Below are 18,862 nucleotides of genomic sequence, written 5' to 3' on the forward strand. Positions count from 1 at the left end.
TCGATTGAATTTAACATTTTATTTGCCAAAGTCCTGATGCATCTTCCCATGACAAACTCTATAGCTCTTTCCTTGCCTACAGTTTTTTTTTTAGTTTCTATAGTCACTTTTATGTTTGTTTAGTGCTTTATCATGGCTTCGTGGGAAGCAGGAATGGATATTTTTTCCCAGTCGGTGGTGCATAGAACTTCTTAGTGATCCATGTACAATATTTGCAAAACTTTGCAATTCTTTCATGGGATTTGTCTCTTCAAAACAAAATAAAACTTTAAATGGGTAAATGAGGTGGCCCATCGTTATTGATGTGAAAGTACATATTTTATAGTTATTTAGCAACAGAATCAGTTTAGCTTACTGCAAAGCTTTGAAAGTGTACATCTACAAACTCCCCAAGTTTTTCTTGAGTCAAGAGTTCTGACAGATGGATAGTGTTTTCACAGATTTCTCCATAGATTTGTTCCCTTGTATCTGTAGCACTGTGGCTTAATCATCTTTTTTCTTTTCTTTCGATTTTCCCTCTGGTTTCTGAAAGCCTTTATGGCTCAATCGTGGTACTACCTCCTTTTTTCAAAATTCATCGCCCTGACAAACCCAGAGTGGCGAATCGCCATTTTGGAGAAACACTAAAACTATCAAAGAATATTTCCACTTAAATCTGATGATTTCCTTGGAAATAATACCAGACTGGAATCAGTTTGAATGTACACGCAACAAATGAAACTTTGTAAATGGTTACTTATTGTTTCCTCGGCTTACAAGACTTAACGTGTGTTAAAAGTAGAAACTCTCAAAATCCCTTTAAAAACAAAAAGTAAATGCATGGTTACTAAACAAAGAGAAAAAAAAGTTGGTTAGTTGAGCAATGCATAATTCACGCTCCAAATACAGTGCTCTGACATCACCCGTTATGGGACAGATGGCATCACAAACTACATCAATTACCTTAACCCCTTCCATGCTGGTGACGAACCCCAGCCGTCATGCACTACGGTGCTCGTGTGCTGATGACGGCTGGGGTTCGTCATGGCCCGCCCGTGTTCGGCCGACGGCCGCACACGGGAAAAAAAGCGGCCGCATCGAAGGGGTTAAATTTACTTAACATTTACATTGTTGATTATATCACTATTGATGCAATATAATTTATTTGAGTATGTTATTATTGGTATTAATTCTAATGGCTTTTTGTCTAGTGCTCTTTCATGCGAAGGTATTATGGCACTTGGAAGATAGAAACTAGAAGAGGAAAAATGTTAGACACAGAAAATGTTTTTCAAATAAGACGATTTTGAGTTTCTTATTAAAATAAAAATGGAAACTTATTATGCTAGGAAGAGAATTCCTAAGTTGGAGGTTGGTGAGGAAAAAGAATGCTACACATATGTGTGGAAATGAGGTACTATTCGAAAGATGAAGTTGAGCAGAGCAAAGTACTCAATTTGGAGCATATCTTTCGAACTGGACAGAAAATAAGCTGTATATTGTAAACATCTGTACCTGATGTGATGGATCTTAACTTTAATCTGTCCTGAATTGTAGCTAGTGTAGAGAGAGAAGAGGTTTCACACTCGTACAATGAGGGACAAGATTGACATCTCTAGCTAGCTGTCTGATTTATTAGGCATTGAAAGTGGTATGAATTACATGTGCTGATGCAAAGGTAAAGTGCATTGCAGTACTGAAGGAGTAAGTCAATTACTGCGGAGATAGCAGCCTTACAGCCATCATGTTTTTGCAGTGATCAGACAGTTGACAGTTTACAGTTGTAGAAATTTCAAGCTGAGGTGATAAACAAGGTTTGAGCTCCTCCCTTTTAACTGGAGAGGGAGAAGGTTTATGTGGCCATAGATGAGTAGACCGTGAATGAGAACTACTACTCGTGATCAAGACTTTGCTTTTATCTAGATTAGTCTTAATCAGTTTCTCCTCATTTGGTACTTGGCCTGGATTAAACTTTAGAGACTCTGTCATTAAGATGACAGACAAGCAAAGTATCATCAGCATAGATATTGAATTGCCAAAGAAACAGACAAGGAGATCGAGCAATGGAACATAAAGATTAAACAGCCAGGGCAATGGTGCAGATCCCTGAGGAACTCCTAAAGTGATTGTGGAAGAGGTAAAGTAACAGTGGCCCAAAGAAACCATCTACTTCTGGCCCACCAGAGATGATGTTAAATATTGTGCTGTTACTTATTGCTATAAATATTGTGAGGCATGTGGCTGGGTGCAATGTAAAAAAGCAGAGAGGAAGAGGTAGGTGGTCTGAGCTCTGCAAAAAGGAATAGAGGGCTGTCTGTACACAAGTAATGTGTGGAGCAGCTGTGCATACAAGGCGGAGTAGTGCATGTAATGACAGGAGCACAACAAGCATTTGCAATGCAATAGGTCTCGCATTACTGAAAGTTTGAGCTATAGGCGTTGCTAATAATAATGCAATGCCAATAGCTCAAACTTTTAGTAATGCGAGACATACTGCATTGCAAATGCTTGTTTTGTGTGTTGCTTTGCTGGTCGAGCTTCCTTAATTTAAAAGGTATGCGTTTATCTGGTTTACACGGGCAGCCAATTTTTGAGATTTCTATATTGTTTAACAAAAGAAAACCATCTTTTAGTAAAAACAAAAAAAGGGAAAACACTGATCCACCACTCCACAATAGAAAATCAACAATGAGCAAGTATAGCAGAAATTAGAATCCATTCAGCAGATCTTTTTATAAATGTTCTTTATTCATATTCTTCACACAACTGTAGCCAACGCGTTTCGTCCGAAAGGACTTCTTCAGGGCTACAAATAGGTACAAAATATACATTATATTTACAATATTATTTACAAATTTCCAATTTAAAAGCATACACTCATACACTCATACAATCCTAATATGTACAGTAGGTATCTTCTATTCAATATTAAAGCCATTGTTGACCTGTTCTGACCGTGTTCATCACATGTATATAAAACATCATCAACCTCATACACTTTTATAAAGTCACCTGCTGACTGGACATATTTAATAACAAAAGTTTGTTATATCTACAGAAGATGCATTTCTAAAAAAATTCTCTTTTTGTAAGAACAATTCTATTTGTAAATAAAGTTGCAACCTAAAAAGAGGTTTTGATAAAACATCTATCTAATCACGCATTCTTATTCCTAATATTTACATGTGGTATTATCACCAGAAGAACAAAGCAGAAGTTTGATTTAGAAAACTGAACAAATGGAAAAAATGGCTTCAGTGCTTAAGTTTCATTTATTTATTTATTTGAATCTTCAAAAGCGTCAGTCAGTGCTTACAAGATCTCTAACTTCTTCACCCCCGAGCAGGGCAGGGTTGATTGAATTGCTGGCGTGCATCTCTCTAGTATACAGTGTAGCCACTGGATATGTATTCCGACTCAGAGAGAGAGTTGGAAAATGACCGACAAATATTTTCCCAAGCAAATATGAAAACTATGCGGTCGCGCTTGCGCTGTACGGTTTATATCACATTGCCATCTCCGTTTGCATTACTTCAAAATGTACTTAGGAAAATTAAGTTGACATTTTAGTTTTATAAAAGAGAGAAGGCTCGTTCTACACGGACTGTAAGGAACAGATTAATTCCGTATTCTGGTTTACGCTTAAGCATGCGCAAACTAAAAAGCGTCTCACTTGTAATTTTGAACCCTCAGCAGGACTTCTTTCGGCAAAGTGACGGGCGAGTTGCAGGAGCCTCAGCAAATGACTGCACTCTCGGCTTTCTTCTGTTCAATTTATGTGTTGATTTTGGTGCAGATTAATGTTCTCTTGATTAGTAGGAGCCCAGAAGCAGCATAGCTTTTCAGTGTTCAAGAAAAGTATCTTGGTCATTGTAGTTCTTATTCTTCCGGTTGCTGACTGCTTATCCCAGCTAAACGCACACTGTGTTCCAAGTAATTAAAACAAGCCCACACAAAACAACAAGCGCAGCTGCTAAAGTGAAAGCGACCGTGCTGTGTTTAATTAGTAATCTGATCCACGACGAGGAATGCAGCTAGCCACCCTGCATGCCGCTGCTCGCTCCGAGAGCAAAACGCCATGGGAGTGAAGCTTTCTAGAAGAGGTTGGACATGCATCCGCCTTTGGCCATTTACGTGCTTTCATTATTGAAACATATAGCCAGGTTCTGAGCTGGGATGTGCAGTGAGCTAAATAACGGTGATGGATCAAGCCCTGATCTTTGGACTGGGTAAGAGTGGTCTGCATAATTCAGACACTCTGTTCATCACCACCCCCTTTTCTGAATCGTTTTTGGCCACTATAGGTGTGGCAGGGTATACTCAGACATGAGTCCCTTGCTCACTGCACCATCAGGATTCAAGCAAGCCGGGCCGACGACGGCTGAAATGCCAGAAACCGGTCCCCGGAAGCTTGTCTCCTTTCCGGTGAAGAATTGGCTTGGTAGTTTAGTCTGCCCTGTTCCCATGATGCACTGGGCCAGGGTCAGACTGATTTGCATATAGCCAGGTTCTGAGCTGGGATGGTGCAGTGAGCTAAATAACGGTGATGGATCAAGCCCTGATCTTTGGACTGGGTAAGAGTGGTCTGCTTAATTCAGACACTCTGTTCATCACCACCCCCTTTTCTGATTCATTATTGAAAGGCACACGCAAAGGCCAATCCAATGTGTGGGAGGAGTCAGACCCACTCCGAGAAGTTTAGACTGCTCACAAGAAGCCTCCCTTAGAACAGCGAATGCGCGTTACGCTAGGCTCGACCTAAAAATGAAAGGATGAAGGGCAAGCTGGTATGAGAACAAGAGGTGGATGAAAGAATGGAGCTCACGAAGGACACCCAACCCCCATAAAAAAGGACTGAAAAAGGGGGAGAGGAGAATACAATTCACCTAAAAATTAAAACGTTTTGGGAACACAAATATGCCACACTACGATTTTCACCGGTTTAAGTCTGCCAGCTTTGTCAATAAAATTGAAGGTGACAAATTTGAGAGGAAACCGTTTTGATGGAAAGAGGTTGTATAAACTGCTTGCATTTTTCTCCTCACAATCTCCTACAACCCTGAGTGTCAAGTAATTTGTGCCAAATATGCTCGTTATGTGTTTACAAGATTGCTAATCCTATCATTCTTATAGTGCATATTTTCCTCAAGAATTGCTTCTGTGTTATGATGACGTACAACTGCTTCATTAGATAAAGAACATCATTTGTATTGTTCGTTTTCATAAACCTTTGCATCAGTGTTTCCTGACTGTGGGTTGCGTGCCGATTTTTGGTGGGTTAGGAAGTCTGAGCAATATATATAAATGCCTTTAAAATTTCTTTATATTGTCACATTTGCAGCGCTTCACTGACAGGGGACCAAATGTCAGGCTATGTCTTCTAACAAGTCACTTCTTATTCTTCTAATATGGGCTTGGTGTTTACTTTTCTTTCTCTGTCTGCAAAGGGAAAGGAGTTTTTAAAGTGAATTACGTGACAGTTTTAGGATGTCATTTTTTTGCTACCTGTAAACTAACTGTGTGCATTCACCTATTAGGAAAGCAGAAATGATGTACGTTTGTTTGCAATTCTGAAGAGTGCTGGAAATAGCGGTTTTTATAGGATCAAAACAAATAAAGCCACTTTAACCCGCTTACCGCTGCGGACATTCCGGGCGTTCCACGTATTGGGTGGGGCTTCGTCTGCCGTTGGTCGTGCACAGCACTCCAGAGGTAGTGCTCGCATCAGCCAATGGCTAACGCAAGCACGCAACAGGTTAATTGATGATGCATAAATGATACATATTCACAGAAACTCCATTTCCACACATTATTTTTTAAGTGCTATATAGTTTTATCAGGAGAACTGTGTGTCTGTGCAAAGATAGTGGTAATTTTAAATTAAAATGTGCGGTCTGTAAATGACTGTTTACGTACATTAAAAATCACCCCTGCTCTTGTCTATTAAAGGTAGGTGGGTCGCAAACATTTATCATCCCAAAAACTGGGTTATGGTTTTAAAGGGTTTGGAAACCACTGCTTTACTTGACACTATTCTTTCAGATGGCTAGACTTTGTTGAACAACTTATCACACAATCCTTGCCTTGATTTTCCTGCCTGTTGTTGATCGTTGGAAAAACAACAAGGTGATGGATGGAATACTTGAATTAATCTCAGCCACTGTCAATTGCTCGTACTGCATTCTAAAATATTGATTTTTTTCCGCCCACCATGCCATCTCAGTTTGGACCCAGCCATATACAAATCAGTCTTGACTCTGTTCCTCGTTGGAACAGTCCAGCCCGAACTACCCATGCACACACTGTGTCACTCGAACCAAACTATACCTGGCTATTTTTTTCCCATAACTAGGACAAAACCTGTCCTGGGTTTCTTGTGTTCTGTTTCTGGGAGGACCTTGCTGGCAGTTGGATCTGGACTGATCCCAGTGGAACAGGGTCAAGAATGATTTGTATATAGCTGGGTTCAAACTGAGGTGGCATGGTGTGCAAAATGGTGATGGATTGGGATGCAGCTTGAGTAATTACGAGCAGCTGAGATTAATTCAAGCATTCCATCCATCACTGTTTTGTATACTTTACTGTTGTTGAACGTTTGCATATATTACCTTTTTGACTTTGTTGCAGTTAAAACATTTGAGGAAGGAAAACACCTTGTTTAAGTGTATCAAATAATAGTTTATCATCAATCCTTCGGCTTCTTTTGATCTCTTTAAACCTGGAAGAAAATATTGAACCTGAAACAGTATACACATCTATAAAGTACAAAAAACAGTTGCTTCAAAATAGTTTGCATGGTTTGTATATCTACTGTTTCTGAATAGATCACCTCAAAAAGTCATTTGATGAGATTCTGTACTTTACCTGATAAAAATATATCCCTCTAAATGTTTTCATCTTTCATAGATGCAGTAGTAGTGTTTGGGAGGGGTAAATCGAGTTTTCAGTTGCTGCTGGGCAGGAGAACTCTCTGACAATGATGAAGAGCTCTTTGGCGTGGATGCTGTTGGTGAGGACGTTTTCTTGGTCTCCCTGAGGTAGTGGTGGTAATTGCTGAGTTCAGATCTGAATGAGCTGAGGTTGAATGGGTTCTTGGTGGAGCTCCACCGTCTCTCTAGTTTCTTGCAGTAGCGTTTGAGGGCTTGTGTTTTTGGGAGAGAACCAGCTGACGTGCTTAGCAGGTCTCTTGCCGGATTGTGTGCGCGGCGGCGGAGATCCAGTTTGAAAAGTTGTGGGCTTTGAATTCAAGGTTGTTGGAGCGGGGTCAAGCCTGGTTATTTTGAGGGCAGAGGTCTAGAGGGGTTTTGTGACTATGTTTCACTTTCGGCAGGGTCGGGTGGGTGGTCTGATTGAGGGTTCTGGGGAGCCGGTGAGGGTGAAGTGTACGATGCTGTGGTCTGTCCAGATCAGTTCAGTTGTGTGGGAAAACTAGATTCTGTCACTGGAGGAGAAGATAGGGTCCAGAGTGTGTCCTCCGATGTGTGTGTGTGTGGGGATCAGCTGTGAGAGACCAATGTTGCTCATGCTCTCCAGGAGGGTGGCGGAGTTGGTGTCTTTGGGGTCTTCGAGGTGGAAGTTCAGGTCTCCTAGGAAGATGTAGTGATTGGAGTCGATTGCCAGGGGGGTGAAGAAGTCAGGAGTCGCATTGCAGAATCTAAGACTTATTGAAAGGATAGGATTGATATGAAATATGACTAAAGTGGTACACTATAGAGCAGCCGTTCTTAACCTGTGGTCCGAGGACCTCTAGAGGTCCACAACACCTACTCAGGAGGTCCAGGACTGCTTAGGAAATTTTATAATATTAACCGATTCATTTGGTGTACATAAATAAAGAAGCAATATTTTAAACAGAATATTATAAAACGCTCTGTAAATGTGAATTAATTTGAAATTGGAATTGAAACTTTACGTTGGTATCCTCAGATTGTTTCGTGGGAGCAGTGCAAGTCCATCAGACAGAATATATTATGGACAAAGGGTGGCCTCAATTGAATTTAGAAAAGCTCCAACCTTACCAATAAAATTAAAATGTAGATTTTGTTTATGTTTGTGAACTGAAAACAATATTTCATCATTTGTGCATTTGTGTGTTGAATGCTTGTTTCTGTATTTTTGTGTATTTTCTTCGCAGTGAAATTGCTTAGGGCAGGGTCCCTGCATTCTAATAATGACTCAGTGGGGATCCCAAGACTCCAATAATGACTCAGTGGGGGTTCCAGATTTCTGTAAGGATTTAGTGGGGATCAATAGAAGTCAAAAGTTAAGAACCACTGCTGTGGAGTGTTGGGTATGGTAATAGAAATGAAGAACACTATTCCTGAAAATATTTTTCACATTTCTGTGTTTTATGAAAATTCCTAACAAGAAATAGTAAAGACTAACCAATATATTTTCCTGTTGTAATAAGGCAAACTATAGGCTCACAAATGGAAAAATTGATTTGATTATAGAAACACTGAAGAAAGAAAGAGCTGCAAACAACAACCGCTTTAAAAACTGAAGTATCTTCTCACAGCCCATAGAGTGATTCGGATAGTAATTGTGCTAAAAAGAAAAGTATGAACACATAACATTGAGACACAAAAAAAATGTATACCTAAGTAATGTAGCTCAACTTTGTCACTGGAATGAAAACACGACCATAAATCATCATTGGGAAATGATCAGCACTTTATTGTAAAAAATCAACTAAAAATGGAAATATGTAGAAAAACGCATCATCACTTATGCACTTTTTATAATAGAAAATATGACAAAGGGACAGAAAGGGAAGGACATAGCTTGTACATGAGCAACATCGGTAAACTTACTGACACCTTCAAAACATTTGTCACCAGTTACGTTCAACTTTTTTCCTTTGTGAGGTCTTGTTTCATAAGGGACTATCACAATAAGAGAGAGAGAAGAATTCAGTGCCCACCATATATCTGCCAAAACAATATCAATACACGCCAGAAATATTGTATTTGCTAAAGCTCTACAATTACTTAAGAGTGCCAAAACCGTAATTAGACATTATTGAAAGAAATTGATGGAAAAGCCTTGCCCTCAGAATTGTGGCATACTTAATCATAGGCAATTCCGTACCACTGTGGTTAAGATATTACCACCATGGTGGTCTCGATTTTGAGGGTGCTTGAAATGTTTTTCCTAGGTAGGTATTCGATCCAACATGAAGCATGCCACTATTTTGTGGAAGAAAATGTTCCGTCCATTTGTTTTTTCAATATTGTCTCGCTAGGGTTTTGCCACTCTTTAAGTAGTCAGAGTGCTTTAGCTCCTACCTAGTTTCTGGTATATATTCTTACATAAGGGAGCAGTTAATGTCTATCGATTTCCCTTTGTATTATTCCTATTTCAGCTGCTTTAATTACCAATCATTAAACGCATTCAGTTTAAAGCTCTAGTGTTGGCATACAAAGCATAGTATAGCAATGGTCCAACTTATCTCTAGGACATCTTTCTTTATCATTCTCGACATAGACTTCTAAGATCAAGTAAAGCTTTATTATTTAAAATCCCAAAGTTTAAATGGCAAAGAATGGGAGGAAGGTCATACCCCTTCCTAGCAGCCAAAGTCTAGAATGAACTCCCTTTTGTTATTTGTTCCATCAAACTGGAGAATCATTTTCAGAAGATCCTGAAGACTTGGTTGTTCACCTCACTAATGCAACAGTGTCTCTAATTATTCTGCTGGCGCCCTTTGGAGCAGCTGTTTACGATTTTAAAAATTCAGCTCATTCATTCTTGTTTTTGAGCGAACTTGATGTCACCATGTGGTGGGAGCCTGAAAAGATTCTTAATAAATAGTTAAGCGAAGTACAAATGGTATTGCACATATCGATCCTGACCGCTCCCATTTCCTGAAAGTGATCTGTGCACATGCTTAGTCTCTTGTTTTGTCTACACATTTTTGTAAATTGGAACCTACTATGGGCCCGATCACATGTAATGGAGAATTCCATGCAGGGATTTCCAGCTTCCTGAACTACCAATTTCGGTTGCAACCTCCGCATGAATTCCTGCTGTTACAAGCTAGACCCCACAGAATCCAGAATTACAGTATGGAGCTTCCAACTGGTACTCCACATACAATTCCCGATTCTGTGGGGTTTAACGTAAACATTTACCATCTTCGGTGAGCAGATGGTAAATGCCTACGAGTGCATTAGAGTGGCAAATGGAATCAAGGTGGGTAGAGTGGGGAATAAAAGGGCAAGATGTCCTCTAGCTTGGGGGGAAATTACATGCTACCATGTGGCTTGGCAAAGGGTACAGCCCTTTCCCAAAGCAATCTTCCAGCCGGTAAATCTGGGTGCTGGATCACTGCCCAACATAGAACAGTAAGGAGTGGAATTCCACATGGGGATTCCGGTTCGGTCTACTTAATCGGAGCCTGGCTGCTGTTTTTTTTTTTGTTCATGCAATTTTTATTTTTTGGTTTTATTCTGAATTCTGCAGCCATACTAGAGGGGATGTACAGGTAAACATGTTTAATATCTTATTTTTTTAATGTCTCTTGTACCTATCCCGACATCTTGTTTTGGGGTGTGGTGAAGCCCTTTTGGGCCCACTTTGGTTCTTCTTTATTTTTGTATTTTACACATTTTAGCAGACTTCGTTTTAGTCCCGTTATCTTTTACATAGTTCATTTTCCCTACATGATTCTCAATAAGGCTGCACATGCTATTTATCTTTAGAAAGCCTTTCTTGCTGCACAATCTGTACTCTTTGTTCAAGGCTTGTAACATAGAACGAGATATCCTAGTACATGCGTTGTCCGCTCGGAGGCAGCTTCTAACATCTAGACACATCAGAGCTGTATCACTAACACAGCAGTTTTATTTTATAAAGAGTGCACTGTCCCTTAGTGGGGCAGAGGGGGCACTCCAGCCACAACAGTCCTGGGATGACTTTTGTGTTCGGCATACAGCTCTGCCATGCTGATCCTGCAGAGAGGGATTGCCAATCCAACACCAGACCAAGTAACGCAGGTATGGTGTCTCAGGTTATCCTAAGATATCTGACACAGGCTACACCCACTGTGCTCTCAGTATAGGAGTAGAGCCAGGTAGGGATTTTTAAAACTCATACTGCCATGGTTGGACTGTTAATTCTTTTCACCATGTTCACAATGCTGGTTACTTTGCTTTGTTCTATGTGCCTAATAATCGCAGCACATTCTTTCAATGCAAGATTATGATTGTTTCAATAAATCCATTGAACACTATTCATATTCTCCATGTGTTTTACTAAGGGCATTCATGAGTAAGTAACTAAACGGGTTAGAGCTGTTTCCACGATTCCCTTGGGGATTATAGTGTTAAGTTTGAGGTTGCCAAAGTCACCTGTTATCCCAGAAGGATTAGCGATTTGAGCGAGTCACTGTGAGCTAGCTAGGAATTAGGCCAACAGTTTCTGATGATGTAGATCGACTAGGTCCCTGCATTCTGTAGTCTTGTTGTCCTAATATGCAGTCTTACATTTTCTAGTGGGAAACATATAGCATGCACTACAGTTTGCCTTTAAGGAGTGTAATCAATCCAGATTTATAAAGCGCTGCAAATCCCTAGTGAGGGTCTCAAGGCGCTGGAGTTGCTAGCTGCTTCGTAGTGCTCTGTTAATTCGAACAACTATGCCTTGAGTCTTTTTCTGAATTCCTGGAGTGATTCTTCATTCCTGAGGTGCAGGAGAAGATTGTTCCAGGCTTTGACCTCCAGGTGAGAGAAGGAGTGTCCTACGCTATTGGATCGGCAGATCTGGGAGGTGTCTGCGAGGAAAAGGACGGCGGATAGCAGGTGTCTCATTTGTTGGTGGAAGTTCATTTGTTTGTTGATGTATGCTGGTCTTTCGTCGTGCAGGGCTTTATATGTGTGGGTCAGCAATTTGAACTGGCATCTCTTCTGGATCGGGAGCCGGGTGAAGTGAATCTGTCTGGGAAGGTCAAGGATGAGTCTTACCACTACGTTTTGTATTGTCTGTAGTCTCTTCAGGAGGCGTGCAGTGATTCCTAAGTAAAGAGTGTTACTGTAATCCAGCCTGCTGGTGACTAGGGCTTGACTGGCTGTCTTTCTGGTGTCTATTGGGAGCCACATGAAGATCTTATGGAGCATGCACAGTGTGTGGAAGCAGGTCGACGATACTGCTTTTACCTGTTTCTGCATAGATAACTTGCAGTCCAAGATGAAGTCGAGGTTACAGGCGTTGTTTGTAGGGGTTTGAGAAGGGCAGGATTCAGCAGGCCACCAGGTATCATTCCATGGTAAGGTAGTGTTCCCATAGATGAGGCCTTCCATTGTGTCCGAGTTGAGCCTGAGACAGTTGTCTTTTATCCACTTGGCGACCTTCATCATACATTTGTGGAAGTTGGTTCTGGTGGTGTAGGGGTCTAGTGACAATGAGAGGATGAGCTGAGTGTTGTCGGCATAGGAGATAGTGTTGAGTCCCTGCGATCTGGTGGTGTTGGCCAGGGGCATCATGTACGTGTTGAAGAGTATGGGGCTGAGGGACGATCCTTGTGGGAATCCGCAGATGGTCTCTTTGGCTTCCAAGGTGAATGAGTGTACACGGCATTGGTGTTACATGCCTCATCACAAACAGCTGTCCTCTCATTTACCCCCATTGGCAATGAAAGTTGAGTGAATTCCTTCCAGAGAGTAGAGAACTCTACTAAATAAGCTTCAACATATAGTGACTCATCCTCAAGAAGATACTAATCATCTTTATAACTTGTTGAAGTGTAAGTATAAATAAGAGGTGCTTTTTACTGGCTGAAGTATTTCCATCAAACACATTATTTGCCATCATGTGGTTGTCCTGTTCACGCTTGGCCACTCTGGCTGTGTACATTAAATTATCTGTTTGGCTTCAATGTACTGTGAGTAGCTCCTCAGAGTGCATAAATATATATTCATTAGACCTTTACTGTCTTGGAGCCAGATATATGTAGAGCCTTCCTCATTTCACATGTCATTGTTGAGAAACTCAACTCCTTGTCATCATGTGTGACGCCTTCAGCCAATATTGCGTTACTTTCTAGAACTTGCGCATTCACTTTTTGGACGGGCTTTTGGCTAAAAATCTAAAAAATAAAAATGAAGGTATGGCATACATCTGCACTTGAGCTACTCATTATTGGTAGACTGCACATACAAAACCTGAAAAAAAGGTCTCAAGTGACCTGCCAGCACTTTGACATTGTGGCCACATATTTCACTCTTACTATGTCAGTCACATACAGGCCTTGTGGTGTGTCTCAGGTTCTGGTACCATGGCTGTGTGCCAGCGCCATGTGAATTGGCCAGAGGTCCTCAGTCAGAGTTGCTGGAGTCCAGTGAGTGTTCTGGGTGGTGTGCCGGGTTCGTATTCCTGGTCACAGTCACCTGTCCATTCGTGATATTTAATCAGTCTCATTGGTGGTACTTAGCAAATTCTGATGATTTCCCACTATGAGGCCATTGTAAAAACTGCACCCCACACCTGTTCAGCCGATACTATAAACATCTTTCCAGTTGCCCGCATGCCTCTGGTCACTTGATGTGGTGTTGTTACTAGTGATGCCCAAAACAGTTTTCATCTTATGGCAACTAGATGACCAATGTGAAATGCTGAGGACACTACAAAAATTATCATTTATTTACTTACAATGGAACCTTTTTTTTTCCTGGTTATGGCCTGGATCGACTCTTCTCTTTGCCAGAAACCTTTACAGGGAACACACTTGTCATTAAGGTCAATCATAAAAATGCTGCTTCTGATCAAATAGTCTGCAAGTCAGCACTTAGTGCCAGGATATAGGTGTGTGTTCTATGCAAATAGTCTTATTTTTGCACCTAGTCAAAATTCTGCCATAACTAGTTACAGAACAGAGACCCAGGTACGTCTATGTGTGTATGTATTAGCATGCTTGAGTGTGTGCACCTTTCTGCCTCTGTGTTGGCGTGTGTATATCTCTGTCCTGTTCTCTCTTTTTTATTATCATCATCATTGATAACTTCATTTTGGCCACGTTAGACCATAAAAGTGCAGATAAAATACTTACATACAAGCACAGAAGAATAAGACAATAAATAAGATATCCAATAAAATTTGAGCCTAAAAATAGATTAAACATTGGTAGTTATCAAGTATGCAAAATAGAATATAAAAAAAATCATGATTATTATAGAAAAGTGTTCCGTCTGCGCCACATACCAATTAGGAACCGTGAAACAGCAAAGACAATAGGGGGATGGGTGTCATATCTTAGGACCCTACAAGCTTGGTCACACTGCCTGAAGCCTAGATTTCTACAAAGCGGAATCAGCCAACATTTCCTTATTGCCTGATAGGCAGGGCAGAAAAACAAGACATGGAATAGATCCTCACACTTGTAATTGCATGCCGGGCACACAGTATTCTCTCTATTAGCCCACTTACAGGTAAATGCCCTAAGTGGGAGACTACAGATTCTAAGCTGCATATATAGTTTCCTCGCAAGTGGGGGATAGATTACATCTAGGAAATCCTCCTTTTTAGATTCAATTTTAACCTGGAGGAACTCTATCGTCAGTCTTCCCATGGTGGTACATCTCTGTAGCGATAATTGATTGTGGTGCCTAAAATGATTCAAGAGCTCTGCCTTAGATATCCCTGGACAACTTTCTTCGGGATTATCCCACAGCTCAGATAAACCAATCCTGTTACTAATTGCCCTGATGTGTAAGAGCCACGGAATATTCTTTGTTTTTAAGGAAGACCACAACTCTATGAATTCTTCTTTGTAGGAAACCAATTAAGGCTCTGACCATAGTCCCTTCCAGTACAGCAGCGGCCGTACTGCTTCTGCCTCCTCTATAGGGTCTAGCCCCAGATCCATACGTAAGGGAATAAGCGGTGTACTGATTGCAAGCCCAGTAAATTCCTCACGAAGGTATGTTCCACCTTCATGAGGCTTGCTATTCGTAGATGTCCCCATAGTTCTGCCCCGTACATAGATGCTTTCTGGCCCGAAGTCTATACATTTCTACGACCGGGGCTGCTGGCTTAAAATCTGAGATTCTGTGCACTTTACCAATTCCACCCGCCACTTGGGATAACCTAAGGGCCGCCTTTGCTGTCTGAAAACCCCAATCGAGATTTTCAGTTAAGGTAATACCTAGGTACTCAAACGTCTTGACTCTTTCCAGAGCCGTACCATTCAAAAGTGGATTTGGGCGGGTCTGTTTAGGTGGATTAAAAATGATATACTTAGTCTTGTCTAAGTTTATCTCTAGATCTCGCAGTGCACAGAATGCTGCGAATCCATCCAGGGTGCGTTGGATGCCCGTTGATGTTTTGGACAACAACAGAGTGTCATCCGCAAACATCAAAGCGGGCACCCGCCCGGATGCTAGCCGAGGGGCATCATTGTCCTTTACTCTAAGTAGATTATCTACTAGCCCATTTATATAGAGACAAAATAGGGTTGGGGCCAGGACACACCCCTGGCGTACCCCCTTCTTCACAGGGAAGCAAGCCGACAATTCACCATGCTTCCCACACCTGACTTGAGCGTAATTATCCAATAAGTAAATGGGTAGACCCAAATCTACTAGTACTCTCCACAACTTATCCCTCGGCACTAGATCAAATGCGGCCCGCAGGTCGACAAAGATAAGGTAGAGGCTGCCACCCTCCACTCTTACCGTTTTCCAAAATAGTGTCTGGAGTCTAAATATTTGGTCTATAGTTGAGATGCCCATCCTGAATCCAGCCTGGAGAATACTCAAAGTGTCGTTTTCGTCAATCCACCCCTGAATTCTATCTAAAATAATCCTGCCCATCAGCTTTTGCGTGGTGTCGATCAAGCTGCTGGGCTTATAATTAGACGGGATTAATTGACAGCCTTTTTTGTGGACAGGGACTATTTCCGCTCCAAGCCAGGTATCAGGCGGGTCCATTCCCTTTAGTATTACATTAAATAAGACAACCAAATATGGTGCCCAAATTTTCGGTTGGGACCGAAATAGATCCCCTGGCAGCTTATCTAAGCCAGGCGCCTTATTAGGTAGAAGTTTGGCTATTGCAGTTTCAACCTCGGTTAATGTGATGTCCAGGGGCCCATCCAGTCGATACTCATGGATGGGTCTTGGGGTAGGGAGCAAGGAAGCCTCTATAACCTTACCCCGGGCCCCTCCAATCGATGCTCATGAAGGGGCCTGGGGGTAGAAAGCAGGGAAGTCTCTTCAGCCTCAGTAAATGTGATATCCAAGGGCCCATCCAGTCGGTACTCGTGGGTGGGTCCTGGGATAGGGAGCAGGGGAGCCTCTATAACCTTACCCAACACAGTATCCAGAAGCCCCTCTAATCGATGCTCATGGAGGGGTCCGGGGGTAGGGAGCAAAGAAGTCTCTTCAGCCTCACCCAACACAGTATCCAACGGCCCCTCCAATCGATACTCATGGAGGGGTCCCTGGGTAGGAAGCAAAGAAGCCTCTTCACCAGGAGCTGCGTATAGTGCTCCAAAATGGGCTTCCCAAACCACAGGTGCTAAATTGGGTATAGGTGCTAATCGGCCCTCACGCACCCCAGAGCTAACAATAGCCCAGAATGACTTGGAATCCTTGCGTGAGAGAGCTCCTCTTAATTCTTCCCATCTCTTCGTCTCCCAGTCTTTCTTTTCCCTATTGATAATCTACTTATACTTGAGCCGACATTGCTTAATTCCTGGTTTATCCTTTAGCTTTCCGACAGGATGCATTATACCAGGGGTGGGTTTGATCTGAGCTTTGGTTCTTACTTCATTTAGGGTAGAACACATCAGACAAATTTAGAACCAGCTGCTTATGAATTTCTAAAGTTCCAATCTGAGAGTCTTGCTGGCGATCCTTATCTACCATCTCTCCCATTTCTATCAGCTGCGGTAAAACCAGCTAATACATATTTCGGTAAGATTAGTTAGAGAACTCTCTCCCCATCCCCTCACATACTAAAGAAGTAATGGAAGAACGTAAAAGAAGTAATGGGAGAAATTCATATATTACTACTTTATGCTGCTGTTTGTCTTCGGAATCCACAAAAATCACCATACTCTCCTGTTGACTTGAGGTGCCTTTAGAACAATATGTATAGCAGCCGAACGTAGGTGTGGCAAACATTTCTACCATGATGTTGGTGCTCCTACAGTTGGGTGAAATTAATACGTAAGGCATCATTTGGAAGCTTGCTCTCTAGAGGTGTTATCCATGAACTAGCGATGTGAAAGTTTTGCCCTTTTAACAAAGGTTCTTAATGGTCCTACCATAAGGATTATGTCTCAGTGAAGAAAACAACTCGGGGACATACTTTGCTTTACTTGGTAAATTAATCATCTTTAAAGCATTAGAAAAGAAATCTGACATTGTTGCAAAAAAAGACGGCCTTTCTAAGTGAGCACCAAGAATAAATAAAAGAGTACTTGTTTTCAGATTGTCCGTATCAGGAAAAGCTACTTTAAAGTGTGATATTCTTTTTAGGGCGGGCTTAAAAAAATCTTTTTTAATTGCTTATCAATAGAACTTTAAACAGTTTCAAGTTTTTGTGCAAGTTAGTAATTTATTTTTAACACATTGAAAACGCTTTATTTTTCAGGGCAAATCTGCACTGTGGTCGCATTTGCTTCAATACCAAGAAAGAGAAGAAAAGCAAGAACATATAGAGTCCCCAGGTGAACAGATAGCAATTCTACTGTACTTGTTTTGTATCCTGATGTGCTTGTAATATAAACATTTCATTTATACTCCGCATTTGGTATCTGAAAGAGACACGTTAGTGATAGATTCCTTACCTTAGAATATACCCAGGCGCCAGACTGGATCCGGAAATTTTTGCGTAGCAGTACCCTTGCACGTCGGTAGGCGTCGTCTGCGGCTCTGCGTCCGTTGTCTGCGTCGTGGCCGCCGTGATGACGTCGTCGGAGTACTTAGACGCTGCCTCCGCGTGCTGACGTCAGTTCTTCTTTTTTCCGCGCCAACAAGCGCAGATCTGGAAAAAGCAATACTTTAGTCACTTTTTGACTAGACTTTTTGATCCCTTTTGATCATTTTTCTTGAGTCTTGCGACTCCGGACGGTGCCGATAGGGATGCCAGGTTTCAAGCCTTGTGAGGATTGCGACCGACTGATGTCGGTCACCAACCCTCACCGTTGGTGTCTCCACTGTCTCGGCGTCGACCACGACGACTAGACCTGCCCCAACTGCCGGGCCCTGACTTCAAAAGCTAGGCGGGAGCGGTCCCTCAAGCGACTCGAACTCCGGCAGTCGGCCCCGTGCCGCGAGAGGTCCCGGTCCCACAGGAGGTCGAGGGATACGTCTTTGGGTCAGAGCCGTCACAGCTCCGAGAGTCGGCATCACTCCTCCAGGTCCAAGTCGTCATCAGGTAAGCACAAGAAGTCGAAGAGACGTCATCGCTCTTCTGACTCCCCCGACGCTCGCGCATCGCGACCGGGGGTTCGGGTGACACCGCCCACGCGGCTCCGTCGGAGTCGCGGGCGTCGCGACCTGCTCAACACCCTCCGGTCGCTGGGCAGGATGCGACGCCGGGGGAGATCGAGCGTTTCCTCATGGCCATGAGGTTCCTCTCTTCCCCGACGGGTTACGCGGCGCCTTCGGGCCCAGGGGACCCGGGGGCCCCTAGCGGGTCGGGGGCTTCGGCCCGACGCCGTCGGGTGCTTCGACGCCGCCGGCGCCTTCGAGTCTGGCACCGCAGGGCCCCACTGGATCCGTTTCGGGATCCGGGTCGTCGCCGGTTGACCTAACGACCTCACCGGCGCCGGTCCCTCAGGTGTCAACTCCGGCGCTGTCCTCGGGCGCCGCCGTCCTCGATGCCTCCCTCGCTCCGGTTCCGGCGTCGGAACGGCGCCACTGGGCACCGCTTTCGACGC

General features: G+C 42.6%; 1 protein-coding gene across 2 annotated transcripts in view; it reads left to right on the forward strand.

Moving 5' to 3' along the window:
- The window catches only part of DENND5B (DENN domain containing 5B), a 751,805-nt gene that overhangs the window by 429,452 nt on the left and 303,491 nt on the right, over positions 1-18,862 (forward strand). For both annotated transcript variants that reach the window (XM_086952789.1, XM_086952788.1), the window contains one exon: positions 17,572-17,647. In XM_086952789.1, the coding sequence (XP_086808915.1) occupies positions 17,572-17,647 (76 nt within the window). The remainder of the gene's footprint in view (positions 1-17,571; positions 17,648-18,862) is intronic.

Source organism: Lissotriton vulgaris, chromosome 1_2, assembly GCF_964263255.1.
Source record: "Lissotriton vulgaris chromosome 1_2, aLisVul1.2, whole genome shotgun sequence".
Lineage (NCBI taxonomy): Eukaryota > Metazoa > Chordata > Amphibia > Caudata > Salamandridae > Lissotriton > Lissotriton vulgaris.